Here is a 25,374-nt window from a genome sequence, read left to right as displayed (position 1 = left end):
ACAAGCTCTCTCTTTTAAGTCTCCATAGCCCTTTATTTTCTGCCCGGGTCCTTTAGCACCTAAAGCTAAGTTTTCAACAACTCCCTCCCTTATTAAATCAAGGTCCTTGAAGCTGACACATGTCCAACAGGTTTTTGTTTTGTGATCTACGTTGAACCTACTAGGTACTCATCTATTGATTGTTGCTCCTTCTGTTCCAATAGTTTAGACACTGGTAGTTTTGAAATGTCACAAGATCCAGCTGTCGTAATATTAAGAAGTAAATCTAGCATTTATTAGACCCTTACCACATGGCAAGAACTGAATCATGCACTCTACAGGGATTATCTCAGTTCATCTTCAAAACAGCCCTGTGAACTAGATATTGTTACTGTCCACACTGTGAACTAGATACTGTTGCTGTCCACACTCTACAGTGTAGTCTCAGTGCCAGCTTGTGACCAGGTCAGGAATCTAGGTGTCTGATTTTTTAAGCCTGTGCTCCTAACCACTGGAATATATACTCAGAGGTCATTTATTCATCTACCGGGGAAACCTACCTGGACTCCAGCATTATGGAAGTTAAGAGTGATACAATAAATACCCATAGAATGCAACAAAAAGAGAGATAGCAAGAGTATACTGTAAACATTCTCTGCTTTACTATGGAATTATGCCTATTGTCTGTGTTGAACTTTCTTTTAAAGTTATTTTTTGCACTGAAAAGAGTCAGTCATGGGTAAAGCAAATCCTAATGTTTCTGGAAGGAGCGAGCACTGTGCCAATGCCCAGGGGCGGCATCTAACTGACTCTCAGACAGCCCCACTGTGCAGGATGGGCTGGCTCAGGCAACACTGAGAAGCAGCCAACCAGCCAACCACAGCCAGAGGAGGTTAGAAGTCAACAGGAGAAACTGCAACCCCATCTGAAAAGGGTATTTCAGTTTTCTGGGGATCCAGCAGACATAGCTGGCCTCTCCTCGTCAGCTATGAGACTTGGTCACTGTCTTTGATGACAGTTGCTTCTTGCCCCTTTGAACTGGGGAAGCACTTGGGCCAATCCATCCATTCGTCCTCAAGTATGCTGAGTATCTCCAAGGAACTGGGCAAGATCATAAAAGAAGCATAAAACAGTCTTTCTTCTCAAGGAGGGAAGAGTCACAAGACAGAAGAGACTTAAACCCAAGGCTAGCATGGACAAAATAAGTACCAGAGGGCTTTGTCCCTATGATAGGCTCTTTGAATTCCAGAAAGTGGAATGGGGTGAAAGAGGAGCCTGGAGCTGGGCTTGACACCCAACCAAGGGCTGGCAGGGCTGGCAGGGCTGGCAGGGCTGGCAGGGCTGGCCACAACCTGAGTGACTGGTTTGCAGCAAAGAAAAGTGGAGAGGAGAGGAGAGGAGATGGGAGGAAGGGAGGGGAGCTAGAGAGTTGGGGGTAGGGCAAGAGCAGTGACAAGGCTCAGAGGCAGACAGTGTCCCACTGTTACAGGAAAATGGCAGCAGAGAAATTATTACCTCTGTTCTTTGTCTCACGTGGAGGAAGAATTTCCAAGTGGACAAGGAAAGAGATTTAAAAAGAAAGATTTATTAAAGTCAAAGACCTCCAGTCAGAGCAGCATAGAGGGTTTCCAAGAGAGGAAAAAACTTGAAGTGGTCTGTGGCAGTTTTTAGGCACAATTTTGATTGACATTCAGTTACAAGGCAGGGACAAAACCCAGCAAAAGGCCTGATTTACAGTCCTTGCTCCCATCTGGCTTGCTCATGATAACACATAAAACCATCCAGAACAGTGGGCTAGGTAACTTGTTTTCACAATAAACTGTGAACTCAGAAGGATGCAATCATCACTCTCTGGCTAGTCTCATGGTAAATTTGGAGATTCGGAAGGAAGGAGAACAGACATTTTGATCTTGGTAAAGATAACCTTTTGGGCGGGAGCAAGCATTCTGCACCCCATGGGGACCACCCTGACTGCCTATTAACCCATCTGACTCCTCACACCACCTGCCCCACTGCCCCAGCAGGGGCTCCTGTTTCCATGGGAACTAGGCAAATGAGGAGTCAGGAGGTTCGGCACTTTCACTCCACCATTCTCCCTCACCTAGCTTTGAGATGCTTCTGGGTTGCTGCCATCCCTGGCCACCCTGGCGTATAAAGGGACCTCAATGATGGCAGTGATGGCAGAGCTCAGCTGGGCCAGCTTGGGCCTAATCAGGGTGGAAGGTGGCAGGGTTGAAGATAAAGGTGCAGAGGAGGCAGTGGGCGGGCCTCAGCTCACATGAATTCTGGACCCACCTGTGATTGTCTGCTCTGTCCATCCATTCATAACACAGGACCATGATTGGCTATGCTTAGTAAACCAGAGAATGAGGAAAACAGAACTGAGTTCATCTGAGATGGCACCTGCCACGCATTTGTCTTCAAGTTCATATAAAATCAGTGTGGTCATTGGAAGGGCGTGTTTCACATGCCTGGGAGAGGTACACAATTCTGTCCACCTGAAAACAAAAAAAAACCTGGTAGTGTGTGCTGAGGATTAAATCATATTTAATGATAAATTATATTATATTTTATATTTATTTTATTTTATTAAATTATATTTAATCCTCAGAGGTAATTCCTCATTTTATCGCTTGTTTTTTCACTATTATTCATATTTTTCTCCTAGACCATCGGCAGCGGAGCCTAATGGGCCCATACGGGCCTAGGGGTCAGAGAAGCACGATGTGCCGTATCACTTGGATGAACTGACAGCCATCTGGAGCAGTGTTTCCAGAGTGTGGTTTGAGATCTGCTGTGTCAGAATCATGGGGTGTGGTTGTGTGGTTCAGACAAATGTGGATTCCTGAGCCCCAGCCTCGCCCGGATCCCTACCCTGGTTGCTGGGCCTGGGAAGCCCTATTTTACCAGCGCTCCCTATGATTCTTTAAGAACCACTGTCAGAGGCTCCTGCTCTGGGTAGGGACTTGTGCTCGGGCACAAAGCCAGTAGGTCTCATCAGTGTTGGCTTTGAACCACAGACATGGAGACACTTAAGGTTTTGATGGCACTGAATAGGGCAGAGTGGCCTACACTAACAACAAGAAAATTCATTCAAAAACCACTGTGTCGGACAGATTGAATGCAATGCACTAAAGTTGAGCAACTTTGCAGAAAGACCAGCCTGCTTAGGCATTGCAGGCTAGCTCCAGTCGAATCATAATACAAATAGGGGTGATGACGATGCCTTTGACCCTCGCCTTTCCTAGTCCCAGCAAAACTCACGAAGGAAGAGAAAGCTGCCCCTCCACCCGCTGGTCACCAAAGACGTTCCTTGCAGCCGCCAGCTGTACTTCTGCCCAGTGCCCTTTGCTTTAGAAGAAAGGAAGTGGTTGGGAACCACAGGGAAAGAAAGAGAAAGAGGTACAGGCGAGGAGGTCAGGGAGGGAAGAATGGAGGCAAAGGAAGACCTCAGGGGATTTTAACAGGAGAGGACGCAGGTACTGGGAACAGTAGAAGGAAGACATGTGGAAGGAGAAATGAAAGAACAGAAAGGAGAGGGACTTCCAGAATGAGCTGTAGACACGGGGGCAATCCACTAGCGAGGTAAGAAATCTTAAGCCTGTCTGTTTGAAATGATGGAGCTGCCAAATATGTGCTAGAACCAAATGGGAAGACAGACAAATCCCTAAGGGTGAGAAACAAAGCAGCAGCAAGGTAACAGAAAGGAGACTGTTAGAATTCTTATTCCAAATAGTGCTGGAATGTCTTGTTGTGCAATAAGAAAACATGAGGGAATGTAAAGGCATACAGACTGAAAAGGAAGAAATTATTTGCAGATGACCTGATTGTCTACATAGAAAATCCCAAGGACTCTAAAATAAATAGAAACTTCTTGGAACTAATAAATGAATTTAACAAGGTTTAAAGATCCAAGAGAAACATTAAGAAATCAACTGTATATCTCTCTACTAGCAATAAACATGTAGATGCTAAAATTAAAAATATAATGCTCCTTACAATTGCTGAAATAGTTCAGATATGCTGTATAAATCTAACAAAACTTGTACAAGTTTTCAGTTTTCAGAAAACTATGCAATGTTGATGAAAGAAATCAAAGGAGATTAAATAAATGGAGACCTATACCATATTCATGAATTGGAGGCCTCAATGTAGTAAGTGTGTCATTCTCTCCAAGTTGACATATAAATTGAATGTAATTCCTAGTAAGAATTTTTTTCTGTAAATATAAGCAGGACTATTCTGAGGTTTATACAGTAATGCAAAAGCAACTAGCATAATTAAGGCAATTTTGGAAAAGAAGAATAAAGTAGGAGAAACAGTTGGCCAGCTTTCAAGTCTCCCTATACAGCTATGGTAATCAGGACTGTGGTATCAGCAAGGGACAGACACAGAATCAATGGACTAGAACACAGAAAACACAGAAGTAGAGCCACACCAATTTGTCAATTGATTTAGGCAAAGTCGCAAAAGCAATTTAATAGGTAAAAGATGCCCTTTTCAACAAGTGATATTGGAACAGGCAGACATCGACTACTAGGAAAAAAAATCTCTTAATCCGCCTCACTCTTTACACAAAATTTAACTCAAAGTGGATCATGAACTTAAATGTGAAACTATAAAACTTTTTTAAACAAATCAAGGAAAATTTCAGGATCTAGGGCTGGTCCAAGAGTTCTTAGGCTTAACATAAAAAACACAATCCATAAATTTAAAAAAAATTGATAACTTGGATTTCTTCAAAATTAAAAACTTTTGCTCATGCAAACCTCCACCAAGAAGATGAAAAGAGGCTAAAGAGAGAAAATATTTGTAAGCCACACATCCAAAAATGGACTAGAATTTAAAGAATTCAAAATTCAATAATCAATAACAACTCAGTGCTAAAAATGGGCAAGAGATATGAGCTGGCGTTTCATAGATGAAAACCTGCATTCCATAATTATGCACATGAAACATGTTCAGCATCACTAACCATTAGGAAAATGTCAATTGAAATAATGCAATATCACCAAATACCTATAGGGTGACTAAAAAATAGTGACACCACCAAATACTGGAAAGGATGTGGAGAAACTGGATCACTCATCCATTGCTTATGAGCATGTAAAATAGTACAGCCATGCTGGAAAAGTTGAACAGTTTCATTAAAAAGTAAACATGGAGCTAAACATGCGATTCAGCAATTGTACTCCTTAGCATTTATCCCAGAGAAATGAAGACTAACATTTAGCTCAAAAACCGATACACAAAATTTTAACCAGCTCAGCTCTCTTCATAGTAGCTGGTAACTGGGAGCAACCTAGATATCCTTCAACAAAGAGATCTTAAAAAAAAATAGAATATCCAGTTTATATTTTTATTTTATTTAAAGATTAAAAAAAATATTTATTTAAAAGAGCCAAGACTGGAACCAGCAGTCACATTGGATGCCAGTGCCACAGGCGGTAGTTTAACCAGCTGTGCCACAAGGAGAGGGGGAGAGACAGAGAGGTCTACCATCTACTAGTTTATTCCCACGTGGCTGCAACCAGAAGCCAGTAGCCAGGAGCTTCTTCCAGGTCTTCAATGTGGGTAACAAGGGCCCATGCACTTGGACCATCCTCTGCAGCTTTCCAGGCACATTAGCCGGGAGTTGGATCAGAAGTGGAGAAGCTGGGACTTGAACTGGCGCTCACATGGGATGGTGGCATTGCAGGCAGTGGCTTACCCACTAAGCCATAATAACACTCCCTCCAGTTTATATTTTAAAGAAAGATTTATTTATTTGAAAGGCAGAGTGACAGAGAGAAAGAGAAAGAGAGAGAGAGAGAGAGAGAGAGAGAGAGAGAGAGAGAGATTGATTTACCATTTGCTGGTTCACTCCCCAAAGCCTGCAACAACTGGGAAGGAGTAAGGCTGAAACTATGAGCCAGGGGCTCCATCTGGGTCTCCCATGTGCATGGCAGGAACCCAAGTACCTGGGTTATTATCTGCTGCATCCCAGGAAGCTAGATTGGGAGCACAAAGCTGTATGAATTTGAACCAGGCACTCTGATGTGGGATGCTGTCATTGCAAGTGGCAGCTTAATCTATTGCACTATAATACTCACCCTCAAATTTGTATTATCTGAGTTTTGCAAGATGTTACTAATAGGAGAACCTGGTTAAAATATACAAAGGATATCTCTGTATTATTTCTTACAAGAATATATTAATTTACAATTATTTATTTTTTAAAGAAGATTTATGTACTTATTTGAAAGGTGGAGTTGAGAGAGAGAGAGCTCCATCTTCCACCCACTGGTTCACTCCCCAAATGGCTGCAATGGCTAGGACTGGGCCAGGCCAAAGCCAGAAGCCAGGAACTCCATCTAGGTCTCCCACATGGGTGGCAGGTGCCCAAGTATTTGGGCCAGCTTCTGCTGCTTTCCCAGGTGCAAAAGCAGTAAGCTGGATCAGAAGTGGAGCAGCCAAGACTGGAACCAGCAGTCACATTGGATGCCAGTGCCACAGGCAGTAGTTTAACCAGCTGTGCCACAATGCCACCCCTACAATTATTTTTTAAAAGTAACTCAAGCACAATAATACAAGTATTTCATAATCTCTCTGGTAACTTCTCCACCCTACTTTTGTCTGAAGCCCCCATTCATCCAGATGGCAATTGAGAATCCCCTTTGCTTGCTCACGACTGAGTTTCAGGAAGCCTATGGTGATGTCAGTCTTACACTTGTGTTTACCCTGAGCAGTCCTCAGTCATGTGTCCACGTGGAATGCAGCCACACCTTCCTTGCCTTTGGGGCTGATGTTCGCCTGACCCCATGTTCTCCCACTTCTTCCTCTGATTGGGCTGCAGGAAACTAGAGGAGGCCACCTCAGGTCTGCCTGCCGGATGTGCACAATGGGCGCCCTTCCTGTACAAGCCCGAGGAGGTGGCGGGGACTCCAGGACTATGCTTGGTATTGGCGTTGTAGGCACCTTTGGCCCTCTGCTCCCCTTAGGTCCACCCCAGGATCACCTGCCTCTGGAGATGGGCTCAGAGCCTCGTGTCAGGTGCCCACAGGTGTTCCAGCCTCTCTGCTCCCTTCCTGATTCTCCTTTCTCCCAGTTGAAATTTTATCTGCGCTGAGGGCAGAAAAGGGCATATATTTGCCCACATCTTACATATCGAGATATCTGAGCCTGTTCCTCAGGTTTTCTCTCCCTGATTCCCAGCATTCTGCTGAGTCGGCCTTCTCTGGAGGGGACAAGCATGGAGTCCCTCTGGTACAGCTGGAGTAACAGGAAGTCTGGAGGAAAAGCCCCCTGTCAACGTATCAGCTGTGAATCCTGTGTTATTTCTGGCCATCTCTCTGCCCTCCGTCCACTTATCCTCCTATCTGTCCCTCCAGCTGGTGGCCCAGGTCCTGGAACACAAAGAGATAGGCTTTGTGATGGTGGATGCCAAGAAAGAAGCCAAACTTGCCAAGAAACTGGGTGAGTGGGATTTTTTTTTAAATTTATTTATTGATTTGAAAGAGTTGCAGAGAGTGAGGGAGAGAGAGAGACAGAAGAGAAGAGAGAAAGGTCTTCCATCCTTTTGTTCACCCCTCAAATGGCTGCAATGGCTGGAGCTGAGCCCTTCTGAAGCCAGGAGCCAGGAGCTTCTTCCAGGTCTCCCACACAGGTGCAGGGGCCCACACACTTGGGTTGTCCTCCACTGCTTTCCCAGGGCATTGGCAGGGAGCTGGATGGGAAGTGGTGCAGCCGGGACTCGAACAGGTGCCCATATGGGATTGCCAACATTTGAGGCAGTGGCCTTAACTGCTAAACCACAGCGATGGCCCTGGTGAGTGGGATTATTGAGCTACATCTGGAAGAGACAAAATGTTGTAATAAAAGTACACTTGCATTTTTTTCTTGTATGATAACTGAACTACTTTTAAGTAAATATAAAATGTCTTGAGTTCAGAGATAGTTTCACAGAAGTAAATATTGGCTTAAAGCAAATCATTTCACCGCAATCTTTTACTTGATTTTGTATCTTTGTATAGAGGACAGGGTTTCTTCCTGGAGATATTGACACTAGGGATTAAAGCCTAATTTTCCTTCCCCGAAGCAGACCAGAGGCCAGTTCTCAATCTCACCACCACGGTGATCTCTGTGAGGTAGTCTCCTCTCCCATCACCTGTCTTGAGGCTGGAGCAGACAACAAAAGATAACATTAACAGCAGGGACTTGGCGTCCCAGGGGTCTGGATTTCGACCTGGGTGTTATCACCATGGATGAGAGGCAGGATTTGGGGGAGGTGTGGTTAAGTGACTGCACAGTGGCAGTTGTAATCGCTTGTGTCACTTTGTCATGCTCAAGGGCAAGTGCACATGAAGATTCTCACCTTTGTATTCCCAAGGAGGGAGGACATAGGTGACTCCTCTGGTTTCCAAACTCCCACACACATGCACTGCCCATTTGGCTTTTTCTGCATGACCAGTGAAGAATGGCTATTGAAAAATAGCAGGAGGTTATAAAACAGGACCTTTGAAGAAAGGTTAATTGGATTCGGAGTAGTAAGCACAGGAAAAAAAAAAAAAAGATTAGTGGCGGTTCAATAAATACCTTCAGGTACATGAAAGTTATTATCATAGAAAATTATGAACAACTGTTTCCTGCTTTATTTTCATGAAAACCAGCCCCCCCCCCCTGCTTTTTTTAAATGTAATTAAAGGAGTCTAGTTTAGGCACAAAGAACTCATGGCCCTAAAATGATAATGAGTTACTCAGAATGCCTGAGATATCTTTTCTCCTAGAGACATATTAAGAAAAAATTTTCCCCTTGAGCATGGGCTCAAAGTATGTTCAACTCTTTCCCTAGAGCCAAAAACAATTTAGCGAGTCCTGCCTCCTCCCTCGACTGTCTGTAGATTCCTAGTCTTCTCTTTCCCACTGTTTTCATGAGAAGTTGACTTGGGGATAATTTCCAGTGAGTGTGGTTAGAGGGAGGTACAAATGTCCCAGTGATCTGCAAGTCTGGGGAGCACATGCTGGACAGGCACCCCTAAGACTGGACCAGAGAGGGACACAGTGGGGCTTGGTACAAGCAAATAAGCTCTTCCCCAAGCTCAGCTTGCAGTTGGGGCAGGTGGTTTCTGGCCGTTTGATTCGTGTGTTTCCCAGGACAGTGGCTGTATTTTGTGAATCTGATGCTACATCTCACTCCCCTACCCCCACCATTTACCTTAGTCTGGCCTCCATCCGCTTGTACCAGAGCTACCACACCAGCCTCCTAACTGGTTTCAACCCAGGACAAACTCCAACAGCAGGACGCTTGCTGAAGTCGAGGTCAGCCATTGCACGCTGCAAGACATTCAGTCGCTTTGCTCCTTTTGATGTACCGACAGCCAGGGGCTGTGTGCCAGGGGCGCCCCAGGTGTGCCTTGGGACAGCAGGCAGCATTCCAGCCTCCCTGTCCCTGGAGGTTCTACAGAGGAATTCATTTGCAGAAAGCATTCTCCAGCTAATAGAGGGTTTGAAAGCAATTAATCTAAGGAGTGAAAGATGCCATGCAGTGGGACAAAATGCCAGTCTCAGCTATTTAGCATTCCTGGGGGTGGGCAGAGGGGATGCAGTTTCCCAGCAAGCACTTGTTAAAATATGCAATGTTACACCCTGGTCACTCTAGGTACAAAGGTGAGATGCAGAACCTGCCCTTATAGCACCTTTCAGCTAATAGAGTAGACGACATGTAGGATTCAGCCAACATAGGACAGCAAGCTGTGTGTTCTGGCCACGTACAGTTATGGTCAATGTGTCCAAGCTCTGTGCAAGGCACCAAAATACAAAGATAGCGACGACTCACCCTCAAAAGCTTACTTTTAAAGTGCAGATGGAGCTGAGGAATGATCGGTAGTGGCATGAGCCTGGTAAGAGGGATGTGACCTTCTTGGGAAAAATGAGATTCCTATGCTGACTTCCAAGGAGTGGGTGCAGTGGAGATCTCTCCAGTTTTAAGGAGCAAGGCGAACCTAAGTGCAGACAGACAATTGTGCCCTGTGACTCTTGCTTTATGCACTCCCTCATGTCAGTGTGGGGCAAGAAGCACAAGGGACTATGGAGCAGTTCTCAGGAGTGTGGCTCTACCTGAGGGTAGAAGAGGTTATGGTGGAATTAGATGGCGGAGGGACTTGAATTTAGGCTAAAGAGTCAGGTGGCAGTGGGTAGTAAAGAATCTTTGCTAAAGGGAATGACATAGGATCAGCAGTATTCTTTGAAAACTAAAGCAGTGGAGAAGTAGAAAGTAGATTTTTTTTCCTTAAGCTAAAATCCAGGTGAAATTGTTATTTCTTGGCCATCTCCAATTCAGTGTCCACTCTGGGAGCCCTTTAGAAGTATTGTTTCAAGAGAGCTGGTCCTATGTTAATGCTGGTTGCACTAATCCTGACCCCACTGACCCCCAGTGACCTTGAGCCAGCCGTTGGCCTATGTGGTGGCTCTTCCTATATCAGCATAACATTGCCTTTGGGCCTCTTTGTTTCTTCCAGGTTTTGATGAAGAAGGAAGCCTGTATATTCTTAAGGGTGATCGCACAATTGAGTTTGATGGCGAGTTTGCGGCTGATGTCTTGGTGGAGTTTCTCTTGGACGTAAGCACTTATACTGGCTTTGTGCAGGGCTGTCTGGGCTCACATACAGGGAGAGATAAAACTCCAGATAAGGGCAGAGAAGCTAGAGAGCCTGACATGGTCTACAAAGGATTCTCAGGTTTTGCAAAGCATTAAGAAATACCCTATGTAGCCCTACTGGCCCTCAAGTCATCCTGGGAGCTTGTTTTAGTGGCCAGAGGGCCTCTAATTGGGACCATGTCGTGGTAACATGCTAATTCTCTTACCAGCTGTATGTACACTGCACAGAAATTCCCTTGGCTTTGCCCTTGTTGAAGAGGACATGGAGAGTGTGGGAAACGATGGAGGGAGCAAGTCACCCAAAGAGAGAGGAGTGTCCACAGTAACCTATTAGCCAGGTCCCCCCAAGTTGCCCTAGGAACAATATAAAGAAGAAGCAAGGCTAAACCCGCCCCCTCCACCACCAATATCTCTGCCACGGATGTACCACATGCTCAGATTTATGTGCTCAGATACACAGAGGAACAAACACCATAAAAATACTTTATCCATAGATAAACCGCACACTTTCAGTAGCAACTTTGAAGTTAAGTGCTTTTGAACACACTTTCTTGTATAGATAAAGAACCTACCATTGCATCTGCATACTGATAACTTCTTTGCTACCAAGTATACCCCATTGGCTATTGTTTTCTCTCTGGAGCCTCAAGAACCAGAGAGGTTAGAAGTAAATTGAAGGCCACCTCCCACCTCAAAATGCACCCATAGTGTCTCATCCACAGAATTGAGAGAGGCAACAGAATAACTGAGCATGGCCCCAGCTTTATCTGCGAGGAGGAGGAGTTGGAGATGAGACTCAAACTGCTTTAAACAATGAACAGTGGGATGGACCCACATAGGTGTTAGACCAGAGTCAGGGCAAATGTTAGGCTTGATCGAATCAGGGCTCCGGTTTTCCCTGTGGCCGCAGGCAGTTCTGCTTTCGGTGTGGTGTCTTTGTCCTCAAGTTCATGCAAAATGGCCAGCAGCAGGGCACATCACATTTCCTCATTCGTATCCAAGGAGAGGGACAAACAAACTGGCTGCCCGGTGCTCTCTGAAGAGCAAAGCACTTTTTCAAAGCCTTCTGCAAAGCTACCCTCATTGGTTCACAGTCGGGTCACTTGCTCACTCCTGAACCAAGAGTTTTATGGAAGTAGATAAAGAAGTTGCAGTATATATATACCGTGGACTACTCTTCTGCTTTAAGAAAGAATTTTGTCATTTGCACTAATATGAGTGGAACTAGAGGACAGTATGCTAAGTGAGATAAGCCAGGCACAGAAAGACAAATACACATGTTCTCACTTCTACTTTATGTGGGGTCTAAAATAATGGGACTCAAAGAAGTAGAGTAAAATGGTGGGTACTGGAGGCTGAGGGTGGGAGGGGACAAGAATGTGAGGGTGATGGCCAAAGAGTACGGAGTGTCAGTTAAACAGGTGGAGCAAGGTTTCTTCTCTTTGAGATATATTGCATAACATGGTGAACATAATGAATAACAATGTGCGCTTCAAAATTGCTAGGAGTAAGTTTCAAATGCTTTCATCATAAAAATGATAAATATTTGAGCTGATGGATATGTTAATTATCTTGATTTTATTATGCCCCATTGTATTTGTTAATTATAATATCACTTTATCCCATAAATATATACTACTATAATTTATCAATGTATAATTAGAAATAAATTCTTTTTAAAAAATTTAAATACATTATTTTAAAACCTGGAATAGAATTGCCCCCAGACAAATTGCCCTACCTCTTGAGTTAAGAACAGTTCCTGAAAAAGTACTGCTGCCCTGTTCTCTGGAGGGAGGTGGGCTGGGTGCTTGAGGCACCAACTACACATTCCATGGCAGCATCCCTCCAAAGCACGCCGTTTCCCCACTGGGGAAGGGAGCGCGTAGTTGAACATCCTTCTGTGTGCACGTGTGTGTGGCTTTCCAGCTGATTGAAGACCCCGTGGAGATCATCAACAGCAAGCTGGAAGTGCAGGCCTTTGAGCGCATCGAGGACCACATCAAACTCATCGGCTTTTTCAAGAGCGCCGACTCGGAATGTAAGTTGCCTGGCCGCTCCCACCTGTCAGTCTCGAGGCTGGGTTCCGGGCAGTGTGCACTAGGCTCTCCTCAAAGACGATGGCTCTTCAGCATCTCTTTTGCTGGGGAGAATAGAAGTTAGCATCTGCCCGTGCTCTCTGCAGTGAGATACATACGCACGCTTTGCAAAGCAGCGAGAGGAGCTGAAAGACCATCAGGGTTGGGCCGCGTTGTCGGGCCTTGGGTGGGGGGAGTGTTTCAGAACAGAGAGAAAAGGCCTTCCACCGCCCTCTCCTGGTGGGATTCTCCTCTCCAGGGAGACACACTGGGGGCCGCCTCCCTGCCCTGGCAGCCCCCGCTGTCACCAGCTGCAGTGCTTCTCAGTTGATTGGAAAGCACTGGAGGAAGATCTGGGCCGGAATGGTCTTAGCAGCTGCTACAGAGTATGAAAAATGGCCGGCCAAGCCCATCGCTGACCCCGAGGCTGCCTGCCCTGGGGCAGCCACGCCCATGGGCACGTTCCCCCTGAGTTTTGTAGCCAGATTTTGGGTGGGCACAGGGGCCTCTTACAGCATCACCGTGGCCCATGAAGGGATGAGAGCATGGTGGGTGGACGTAGGAAGGAGCAGGGAGCAAGAGCCAGGAAGGCCCATTACTTGGGCACATTTGTAAAACTGCTTCAGCAGCCCAGGCCCAGGAGAGAGAGGGAAAGTGTTGGAGGGGGCTGGCATAACTGTGACATGGAATCTTATGTGTAGGAGGGACAAATGTGGGCTGCTCGTGACTATTTCTGGAAACCCCCAAATATTTTGAAGTTATTTGCAAAACCATGCCTTTACCCAATACCCAGTCTGTCCAGCGGCGTCCTTTGTCACCTCATCAGCAGCCCACGTTTCTTCTCTCTTCCATGCCCCAGTTTAACTCTCTTCCCATGTGCTCCCTCGAAGCCTCCACTGGCCGGGCTCACCGTGGACGTGCCGGGGGACCTGGCCGGCTCGGAGTTCTGCCCCAGCTCTTCCGTAGGCGACTTACTTGCAGCCGCACTGACTGCCTCGGGGGGCTTCTCCTGCCCCTCTGCTTTCTCCTCTCTGTTCCCTGCCCCTTCCTCTCACACTGTTCTCACCCTTGTGTTTTCTCTCCTCTCCTGCTAACGCTGGGGGCAGGTGAGGATGGAGGCGAGGCCAGCTGAGGAGGCGGAGCACAGCTTCCGGTGGCTTCCTCCCGCTGCCCCCTACTAGCAGTCTTCACTCCCTGCAATGAGCACCACCACGTGCCAGGGCCTGGGCTGGGAGCTGGATGGTCACCTGAATTTCCGTCTCACAAGCCCCTGAGTGGCTGTCATTATTATCTGCATTTTAGTGATGATGAAAAGGATGGGGCGGAAAGGCTTGATGAACCCACACGGTATCACACAGCAAGTGGAGCCAAGACGGAAAGCCCAGGAATCTGACTTTCGAGTTCAGACAGTTAACTGCTGGGCTATACTTTTAAGACTTTGCAAATTTTGTCAGGTCCCCAGCATGCATAAAATATAATAGTGCTTTATAGTAGGAAATGAGGGTAAACTGGAAGGGACTTTGGCTTAGTGGAAAAAAAAAATTACTTTCTTTATGTTATACAATAATAAAATACACAATAATAGGAAATATATCACATGTTTCACTTTCAAAAATATTTTTAGATTACAAATGAGAATCTTGTGCTGGCTTCAAGAATGAATTTTTGATACTAGATTTTGAGTTTAAAATAGCAACATTCAATTCCTGATCAAGATTCTTTTTTTAAGTTTTAATTTATGTATTTGAAAAAGTTACAGAGAGAGAGAGAGAGAGAGAGAGAGAGAGAGAGAGCTGTTCCATCCACTGATTCACTCCCCAAGAGGTTGCAACAGGAGCAGGAGCCAGGAGCCAGGAGCCTCATCTGGATCTCCCATATAGATGCAGGGGCCCAAGCACTTGGGCCATCCTTCACTGCCTTCCCATGTGCATTAGCAGGGAGCTGGACCAGAACTAGAGCAGCCAGGACTGAAACCAGCACCCACAAGGGTGCTGGCATCTCAGGGGGTCCCCTCTTTGAATTCTTGACAGTCATCATTGAAAGAGACTTCCAAGTAAGAATGGTGGCAAGTGGATGGTCAGCACTAGCTGATTTTTATTTGTTCAATGAACATTCTTTTCTTGCCTCTGGATGTAATTAAGATAATTCTGTCTGTAAGTTGTCTTTCAAGATTGTTAACATTCTTTTTTTTTTAAATAAAAGATTTATTCATTTATTTGAAAGGCAGAGTTAGAGCGAGAGTGAGAAAAAGGGAGAGAGAGCTTCCATTTGCTGGTTCACTCCCCAAGTGGCTGCAATGCCTGGAGCTGGACTGATCTGAAGCCAGGAGCCAGGAGCTTCCTCTGGGTCTCCCACGTGGGTGCAGGGCCCAAGCTCTTTGCCATCTTCTGCTGCCTGCCTCGCCAGGTGCATTAGCAGAGAGCTGGATCAGAAGTGGAGCAGCGGGTACTCAAATTGGCACCCATATGGGATGCTGACACTACAGGTGGCAGCTTTACCTGCTAAGCCACAGTGCTGGCCCCAGGAACATTCTTTCAATATGATAGTTCTTATTTTTCTCTTCATTGACAGATATAATGTTCATATTTCTTGTGATAATGTGAGTGATTTGCAAATCAAACTGAACATTTTAATATTACATATTCCAAAAATTATAATGAAACTTCCCCATAGGAATACACAGATAGAGTTCTACTGGTCTTACTGCTTATTCTTCAAATCTAAATAATACAATTACTAGTAAGTTATTTCAGCATTTTTTTCAAGGTTGAAGTTTTTCTTTCAGACTAATAACGTTCATCAGCATACTATTTCACAAGGACCATGCAACTTTCAACTAAGCTCCTTCAGGTGCTCCGCAGGGTCCAGCGTTCTTTGAAATCAATACTTACATTTCAAACGTTTTTCTAAGTGAGGATAATTGACAATTTAGTTTTCAATCCATGTGCTAGCTGATAAGCCCTTAATAAAACTCTCCCTTGTTCAGTTAATCTGAGAGACGTCTTTTGACCTCATTTTTTCACTGCAAACTAAACAGAGCGGGACTGATGCAGGCTTAGCTGTTAAAGTCACCTGCTTTGTTTTGTTTACTTAGTTTCAATCGTAAGGCGTATTTCGATCTTTCAGAGTGAGGTTAGGTAACAATTTAAATAATTATCAGGATGTAGAAATGAACATCTATTCTGGTAAGACATTTCTGCTGAAAAGTGGCTCTCTAAGAAATATTTTGCATGTAATAAATATATTTTATGTTTAGGTTCAGACACCATGTTGAGAGCAGAAAAGCTGATTTCTTAACCAATAAATAAACTACATTCAATACAACAGCTGTTTATATTTGAAGTATGATATGTTCTTACGTGTTCTTCTTCATATAGCACCCAAAATTCCAAACTGTCCAGAAAGTATGTCCTAAAATAAAACTCATACCATAAGTCATAAAAATAAAGGCCAAGAAAAACCAATTTAAGACAAAATTTACAGTTCATATTCCTAATTTTCCATTCAATAAAATATCAATATCTAATGTGTTAAAAGTAAATGAAGTGTATATATGGCACCTGCTAGTGCTGGAAATCTGAAATATAGATTCTTTTTTTTTTTTTTGACAGGCAGAGTGGATAGTGAGAGAGAGAGAGACAGAGAGAAAGGTCTTCCTTTTTGCCGTTGGTTCACCCTCCAATGGCTGCTGCGGCCGGCGCATCTCGCTGATCCGAAGCCAGGAGCCAGGTGCTTCTCCCTGTCTCCTATGTGGGTGCGGGGCCCAAGGACTTGGGCCATCCTCCACTGCCTTCCCGGGCCATAGCAGAGAGCTGGCCTGGAAGAGGGGCAACCGGGATAGAATCCGGCGCCCCAACCGGGACTAGAACCCGGTGTGCCGGCGCTGCAGGCGGAGGATTAGCCTGTTAAGCCACGGCACCGGCCTGAAATATAGATTCTTAAAGTCACTCTTTGTGACATTATTTAAAATATTGCATCTCTGGTGGCAAACCTGAGCACTGTTTAGATTTTCTTCCCTAGTTGTCACACTTCCAGGCCCTCCTCATCCTTCTTTATCCAGTGCTCGCTCGCTCTCTCTTTCCATATACGTAAAACTTTGCGTGTGTGTGTATATATACATATATGTATATATATAAACTACACTTTCTTATATTCCAAGGGTAAACCTTGACAATATTCCTTGGTAAACAGGGAAATCTCAGAATGGTCTAAGCCTACAGCTTTGCTCCCCAAGTGTGGCACAGGCTAAATGATAGAGGAAAAGCAATCAGTGGTCCTTGTAGATCCAGTCGGACTGCTCCTGAGAGTCCGTAACTGAGAATTCGCTGATGCAATCCTGAAGAAAATTGCAGCCGATTTTGCAGACACATATCAGAGAATAAATCTTTGCTGGATATTGTTTCTATTTATTTCTGCCAAGGCGACTGAATACCCGAACGCCTTCTCATCAGAGAGGTTAGCACAGGTGGCAATTTCTTTTTCCTGCTTCTCTCTTTCTTTCTTTTTTTTTTTTTTTGACAGATGTACTTTTTGGTCTTCCTCCTCCTCATCTGATAGGATCTGTGTTGCTTCAAGATCTCTTTCCGTTTTCTAAATCTTTATTTGCTGTAGAATTTATTTTCTCTCTCTCGGTTCTGTTTGCCTCCTCTTGGCCTCGTGCTTGCTTTGTGTAGAAGGTCATTATCTCTCTGAGTGATTTGCATTTAAGTTTTCTGCTGATACATATGTGACCGCAGGCACATGGCTTACATGCGACAGGCACCTGCTGGCCACACTCGGCTCGAGTTGCAGACGTGTTCCTCTCCCTCGACGGCAGCGGAGGTCGCAGTCAAGTCACCTTGTTTGCAACAGCCTTTTGTGTGCTGTGGAGGGCTCAGGGTGAAGTTTTTACACCTTCTTGTCCTTCCATCAGTTAGTACGTGAACGTGGGCAATGGTTCCAAAGTCTGTTTTGATGGGTTTGCTTACTTAGTTGAATTTTTCATCCCCAACAAATTGGTTTGGTTCCTCTTTGAAGGAAACTGCTTTTGGTCCAAGCATTTCTCTTCAGGGTTTCTAACTGGTGCTACTAGCCACACCAGTTACTGCAGTTCAATGTGCTGAGATCCAGTATGAACAGTCCTGAGGGGTGGGGAGGAGAGCGGAGGGAATGCCACGATGAGTCTTTAGCAAGCTGCAGGTTGGGGGCTGAATGGTCAAGAGTCTAAGTCAGAAGAAGAAAGAGTTATCAAGGTACCTGGGGGGTGGGGCTTGGAGCAGCACTGTGGGGTAGTAGGTTAAGCATCCACCTGCAGTGCCGGCATCCTATATGGGCACCAGTTTGAGTCCCGGCTGCTCCACTTCTAGTCCAGCTCTCTGCTGATAGCCTGGGAAAGCAGAGGAAAGGGGAGAACTGAAATAAGCTCCTGGTTCAGCTCTGGCTTTTGTGGCCATCTGGGGAGTGAACCAGCAGATGGGAGAGCTCTCTGTCTGTCTCTCCCTCTCTATGTAACTATGCCTCTCTAGAAAATAAATAAATCTTATAAACAAAAAGGTAATGGGAGTCAGAGTGGGAGGTCAGCATTATTAAAGCAGGACACCGGACAGGGGAAACTTAGAGCGATCTGAGGTCTAGCAGAGTAGAAGCAAGAGCAGGCAGACATCCTGGAAGACCACTGCCGTTTGGGTGAGGCTTAAAGCTCACTCACGCTTTGAAGCACTGACCTGAGGACCCCCCCTTGCCCCATCCTTTTTCTTAGAAGTAGTGAAAACAAGCTCTCCACGAGGAGCAGGGCTGCCAGGCTCTTCTTCCTGTTAGGGGAGGAGTTCTTGGAGGTAGGGAAGGCTAACCGTGGACATGGGGACTGGGGAAGAGGGAGCAAGGGATTCTGATGGAGCCCACGGCTGCTTTAGGCTGGCTCAGACAACCCTTTAGCCTCTCCACTCCCTCACCTCCTTCCCATGTTCATTCTTCAAATACTCCCAACCCTCTTCTCCCCTCTGCTCACCCTTCTACCCCAACTCTACAATCAAGCTGCAGGATGTCTTTTTCATACTCCCCACCCCTTTTTTGAGGATGCATTTGTGTGAGTGTGTATCAGCAGATAAAAATATTCTTGTAAATTGTCAGCCTTTGTCTCAAGTGTTTGCAGCACTCACCTCTGTTAGAGCAACCATTGCAGTGCATGGTGAGTCTTTTAGGGATCCATAGTCATCTCTAGGCTTAGAGCGTTTGGAGATCAGTGTCTCTGTTTCAGTCATCTCAGTAATCCCTGCGTCAGTGGTATTCCAAGAATAAATTTTACTAGGCTCTTAGAAACTTCTGCATAGGCCCAAAATTCTTACAAAAGCTTTATACTCATACTTGTGGTAGTTAAGGAATATGGAGTTTCGTGAAATGGCAAGAAGTTCATCTCAAGAATAAATCATGGGCTCATTACTCTCAGGACCACAGAATTTATTTGGAAACATCACCATCACCACCATTACCATCCTCTCCAATCTAAGGCTTGAATATGAGCATCTTTGCTAGACACCTGCCTAGGCATACCAAGACACAGCATTCCCATGCCTACATGGTCTCATACCTACTAAACAGACTTAAGTTTGGGGCCAGAGTCAAGGACAGGCTTGATTAGATTTCAGTAGTTCTCTCAAGGGATCAGATGTGAAAGAGAAAGGGATAGAGGGAGAGAGGACAAACTAGGATTCACCAACAAAGGTAAGTCCTTCTAAGAAGTTTAAAATACTCCTTGATTGAAGATACTTTACACAGTAAGGTGAATGTCTTGCTTAGGGTTCATTTTTAGAGAAATCTTTGCTGCCACTAGGGGGCACTATTATAAGTAGAAGTGAGTTGGAATGAAAGCAGTTTTGTCCTGCCCCGCACCCTTTGCTCCCTCAGTTTTCTCTGTTTTCGGCTCTCCTCCTCTGCCCTCCCCACCCCTGTGGTGCCGAGGTCTGTGCCTGGGCTGTTGAGTGCCAGCCCATTCCACCTCCATGGGATTAGATGGTATCACAATTATCTGTCTACATCATATCTACCGAGTAGTGACCCGACCTCCATTGACTGGCTTTCCACTCTCTCTACATCACTTAAAAAGATGATTATTCGGTGTGCATCTGGGCCATGTCTCTCCCTTTCATCTTCTTTTAGATTACAAGGCTTTTGAAGAAGCAGCTGAACACTTCCAGCCCTACATCAAATTTTTTGCCACCTTCGACAAAGGGGTAAGTGCCTATGAAACCCCAAACCGAACATTTTTCTCAGCATGCAGGATTAAACTTGGAACTTCCCAATTTTTCTTTCTTTTCTTTGAGCTACATTCACCGTCCTCACTTGCCCCTTTCTCTGGAATTGCTAGAAGTATGCCGATGAATCACTTACACACGAGTACAAAGATGGCTAATCTGAGGACGAGAGAGTCTTTGTAAGAACATCCAACAAAAAATGATGAGCCACCTCTTATCTTGCTGTGCGGTGAGAATGAGGAGCTGTGAGCCCACAGTGTGCTTGGGCCCTGAGTCACGGATTCTTTTTTCCCAGGAGATAGCTTTGCCCTTCCTGGGGGTGGCTACTTCCCCTTCCACCTCATAACCCTCTGCTGCCCTGGCACTGTAGAAAGGTGCCCATGTTTCCAGATTTCACTAAAGTGCGCATTTAAAATCCAATTACTCTTTATGTTCTGAATGAGAAAGCAATTTCATAAGCCAAAGAACAGGATAGGCAGAGAGGCCCTGCAGCAATGCATAATTCATTTGGAGTCTTTGGCGTCAGAGTACTGTACTCTGGCTCCTGTTACTACTACGATGGCTCTTCTTTTACCGAGTGCTTTTCCTATGTTGGGTACAATTTGATATATTGCATCTGTGTTATCTCTAATCCTTTAAACAACTTTGTAAGGTAAGAACTCCCACTTCTCAGAGAGAAAGTGGACTTGCAAAGTTTGGAATAATATCCAGGGTCTTCCATAAATCAAAGATAGCACTGAGGTCCCGATACAGGACATTTAGCCCAAATCTGTGCCCTTCCCTCTATGCCCTTGGCCCTATACCATGGCATAGAAGACCTGCTGTTGAGATTTAGAGCACACACACATTATACACATAAATGCACACCCCACTGAAACCCCTAAATCACCATCTTTTCCAGAAACAAATGAATCTATCCTTGATCAAATTAAAGTGCAAATTAACCAGAGAGTGGGTTAGGCAGTGATGTGCAGGGCACCTGGGCTACTAGACTGTGATGAAGTCACGTGTTCTGTGAAAAATGAGAGGAAGCCCATGTGTGCTGATGCAGAGCCAGGGCATGATGGAGAGACATCCTGAACCCCTCATGTGGACATAGCCTGTGTTTTCAAGCCTAAACCCGAAGCAAGGTCTATAAGCTAAGTACCATAAGCTAACCTTGCAAGTTGACCCTCGTTGGCTGGATTAGAATTGGGAGAGATTTTGAGCAAAAGTGCAGGACAGAACAATAGCGATCACCTACTGAAGGATAGTCACGGCCAACCACGAAGTGTTCTGTGTTGAGAGGGTTCCACAGGGTTTCTCACTTCATCCTCTCAACGCTCCTGTAGGAGGGGAATTAGCATTCTCATTCTGCAGAGAAATGAAGTGACTTGCCCACAGTCACACAGGTAATGATTAGTGAAGCTTGGTGTAATTGCAGGTCAACCTGACTTCAAAGTCAATGCTGTGTGCTACCGTGCTCCAGAACAAGGAGCAATTTGGTAAAGTGCAACAAATGTTAGCCAGCTGTGATTACTGTTGCTAGTAAACAGGCAGTCATCTAGGCCCGGGGGGTCGGGGGGGGGGGGTCGGGATAGGATATTATTTAAAGAGAGAGATACAGAGAAGCCTTAGTTCTCAGAAGGGAAGTCCAACTCTGAGTTCAGTAGTATCTGGAGTGCCTCCCAATCCAACCATGTGGTCTCATGCCTTCATTTGTGTGGCCCTATTCAGCTTTTAATAGCATGATCCATTTTTTTTAAAAAAAAAAAAAAGATTTCTATCTGAAAATCAGAGTTACAGAAAGAGAGAGAAAGGGGAAAGGGGAGGGAGAGAAAGAGTGGGAGAGAGAGAGAGAGAGAGCAAGCTTCAATCACTGGCTCATTCCCCAGATGGCCACAATGGCTGAGATTGGGCCGGGCTGAAGCCAGCAGCCATATGCTTCATCTGTGTCTCCCCAAGTTGGTGCAGGGGCCCAAACACTTGGCTAATCTTCTGCCACATTTCCCAGGTCATTAGCAGGACGCTGGATTGGAAATGGTGCAGTTGGGACATGAACTGGCATCCATGTGGGATGCTGGAATAGCAGGCAGCAGCTTAACCTGCTATGCCACAGCACCATACCCAGCATAATCCATTCTTATGTAACTGCAGTGCCCGTTGAACCAGGTCTCTTCCTAGAACACGACCTTGGCTACCGTAGGCCACCATTACCACCACACACACACACACACACTCATACACACTCATGCACACCCTCCTGCTTGCCTTAACAATCATTCTCATGAGCTCCTTCTTGTCTTCAGGGAGCCTGAATTAGAGCAGACAGCAGTGAAGGGGGTGGGTGGCAAATTTATGGGAAGGTGTCATCAAAGGAGTGGACACGTGTACAGGGCTGGCGTTGGCGGCACAGCGGGGTAAGCTACCGCCAGCAACGCCAGCATCCCATACAAGGGCCAGTTTGCATCACAGCTGCTCTGCTTCTGGTCCACTCCCTGCTAACGCACCTGGGAAAGCAGAGGAACACAAGCTGGGGCCCTTGAACCCATGTGGGAGACCAGGATGGAGTTTTAAGTTACTGACCTGGGCTTGGCTCAGTACCATCCATTATAGCCGTTTGAGGAGTAAAGCAACAGAAGGAAGATTGCTTCTCTCTCTCTCACTCTCTCTCTCTCTGTCTCTCTCCCCATCCCTCCCTCCCTCTAACTCTACCTACCTTTAAATAAATAAACCAATCTTTTTTTAAGAAACACCAGGAACATGTACATGCTCCCTTATTTACACTGTCAGGAAGGAGTTACCTTCTGAATAAGAAGTATAAAAATAGTTCTTACCTCAATCAAGAGAGGATTCAATGAAGTATGAAATCTAAACCCTTGGCAACAGTGCGTAGCACCCCGTGGCTCCCCATTTGCTTCTTCTCATCACTCTTTCTATTCCTTCACTTCCCATTTCAGAGCAGCACAGTTTCCTGAGTCTAGAGTATACAGTAACTGAGCACGAACAACCAGAATCCAATGTCATTCTCAAGTCTATTCTACTGCAGGCCCAGCTTTGCAGAAAACAGTGTGTGAACCCAGGCACTGGGTGTGTGCCTGCTGCTCCCTGTCCCCAGTTCCCTGCCTCGTCACTCCTTCATCAACACCACGCCCTGCCCAAGAGAAGAGAGGGGAAAAAACTGAAAAATTCCACACCCACCTCTCTTAAAACAAAACCAATATGACAGCAACATCTCCCTTGATTGACTGTGGTTTTAACCTGGCCTCTTTGCCTTAGCTCTGATGGGATGCTGGGATTTCTGTCCCTGAAGCACTGTGAGAGGTGTCTTTTGAAATACAGTGACCTGGCAGTAACAGCCATTGATGGCAAAAACCACACGAAGCCCTCAGAATGGCTCTCCTCGTGAAAGAGCTTGTGTGACATCATTCCTCTCGCTCAGCCCCAGGCCCCTGGGTCGCTGGCTCGGATACCATGGATTACCACCACATGGCATCAGCTCTTATCTGATCCCTCTCTGGTTTCAAGGGAACCACTGTTCATTCCTGTGCTGTCTGGATCGCGGCTCTGAACTAGAAAAGAATGGTGTTTGGTTTTCTCTAGAGCTTGCACATTCCAGGCCTCTCACATCACTCCGCAAAGAGAGAACCTGATTAAAGTGTTTGTGCAGGCGAACGAAGCAACAAACACACCGTGTGGCTGCTTGAATCAAGAGGGAAGAATGTCTTCTGGCCTATGGGCTGGCTCCCTCAGTGTTGTGTCTGTTATAGGGTGAGCATGCTGGAGGCATCCAGACGTTAGTGCTGAGAATCCTGCATCCAAAGAAGCTGCTCCCCGGAGACCAAAGCAGGACGGTTGGTCACCTTAGGACTGGGAACAAATAGGGGGCAGCTCCCAGAGCCTGACAAGCCACCAAGCAAGCCCAGTACTGAGGGATTTAACCCTAGGGCCAGTGCTTCAACCCAGTAAGGTTTGTGAGCTGATCAAGGACAGATTAACAGGTTTTCTTCTGAATCTGTGTACCTGCGTGCTGTTAGGGTTGTCATCAATTGTCTGTTCCAGCAAAATTGGTTCAATAAAATCCACCCAAATCAGGTCTGGAGACTTGCTACGCTGGCATTTCTGTGCTCTTCCAGGTCTAGCAGGTATGTGAGGGATCTTCAGAATGCTCACGGGGCCTCTGCTGATGGGACCCCAGCAGCAAGTGCTCAGTGATTCTCAAGGCAGTGCATGCCATCCTCACTATCAAATTAGTGAGCCTTCATCCTTTTGTACGAAAATAGAATTATCTTTTAATCCATTTTTCTATGCACTGCTAAAAATATTATTTATTTTCATCTACTGCAAAAGCAGAGTGGCAGAGCGAGAATCTTTTTTCTTCTGTTTTACTCTGAATGCCTACAATAGCCAGGACAGGGCTAGGCTGCAGCCAGGAGCCTAGAACTCTGGGTCTCCCATGTGGGTGGTAGGTACACTAACACTTGAATGATTTTCTGCTGCCTCCCAGGGTGCACCAACAGGAAGCTGGATCCGAAGCAGGGTAGCTGGTGCTCATACTGGCATTCCAATATGGGATGTGGGTGTCCCCAAGTGGCAGCTTAAGCTGCTGCACTATTGGCCTGTCTCCTACACACACACACACACACACTTTGCAGTTCCCTTATACAGTAGAGAGAGGGCAATTGTACAGTTACATTTCCCTCTTTCCATTCCTCATTGACCCTCATTGGCCACATAAGGCTTTTTCTCCCTCTCTCTCCTTTGAGCACAAAAGGAGACTGGTCCATCTCAGGCCAGAGATGACAACTTGTTGTCATGTCAGAATTGAAGTTAGAGCTGTACATGTGCCTCCATGTCTTTGCAGAGAACACACACGCACCTCTTAGATGGACAAGCCATTGTTCTTTTAGACTAGCCTCAAGGGAACGTCTGTCTGATTTCTCACTGCTGCAGGTTGCAAAGAAACTATCCTTGAAGATGAATGAAGTTGATTTCTATGAGCCCTTTATGGACGAGCCCACTCCCATCCCCAACAAACCTTACACGGAAGAGGAGCTCGTGGAGTTTGTGAAGGAGCACCAGAGGTAATGGAGATGGCACGCAGGAGAGGGGGAATGGGGAAGAGGCTCCCAGTGGTGACATCTCGGGCCCATCAAGAGCAACAACTTAGGGTTCGTGCCCAGCATAACAGTCACTGATAGGGAGCAGGATGCTTCTCTGGTTCCTGAATATGGACCTATCCGTGCAAGCAGAATTGGCCCACCTCCCTCCACTTGGTAAACTCTTCAGGGTCAGAGTAAGGAAGTAACATCCCACACCATTCATGAGAGTGATTTAGTGAAAGCCTTCGACGTACCAAGTACTATGCTAGGTACTTTATGGAAGATATTTTATCTTACCTCCAACGTTATGGCATAATTATTATTATCCCAATTTACAGATCAAGGAGTTGGGCCCAGCGTAGTTGAGTAAT

General features: G+C 45.7%; 1 protein-coding gene across 1 annotated transcript in view; it reads left to right on the top strand.

Moving 5' to 3' along the window:
- CASQ2 (calsequestrin 2) overlaps positions 1-25,374 on the top strand; it is a 69,602-nt gene that overhangs the window by 20,189 nt on the left and 24,039 nt on the right. The window contains exons 2-6 of the mRNA XM_062192030.1: positions 7,350-7,434; positions 10,476-10,576; positions 12,545-12,656; positions 19,828-19,901; positions 24,855-24,985. Coding sequence (XP_062048014.1) covers positions 7,350-7,434; positions 10,476-10,576; positions 12,545-12,656; positions 19,828-19,901; positions 24,855-24,985 — 503 coding nt within the window. The remainder of the gene's footprint in view (positions 1-7,349; positions 7,435-10,475; positions 10,577-12,544; positions 12,657-19,827; positions 19,902-24,854; positions 24,986-25,374) is intronic.

This window comes from Lepus europaeus, chromosome 5, assembly GCF_033115175.1.
Source record: "Lepus europaeus isolate LE1 chromosome 5, mLepTim1.pri, whole genome shotgun sequence".
Lineage (NCBI taxonomy): Eukaryota > Metazoa > Chordata > Mammalia > Lagomorpha > Leporidae > Lepus > Lepus europaeus.
Note: the sequence above shows the minus strand (reverse complement) of the source record. Positions and strands in the feature narration are given on the sequence as shown.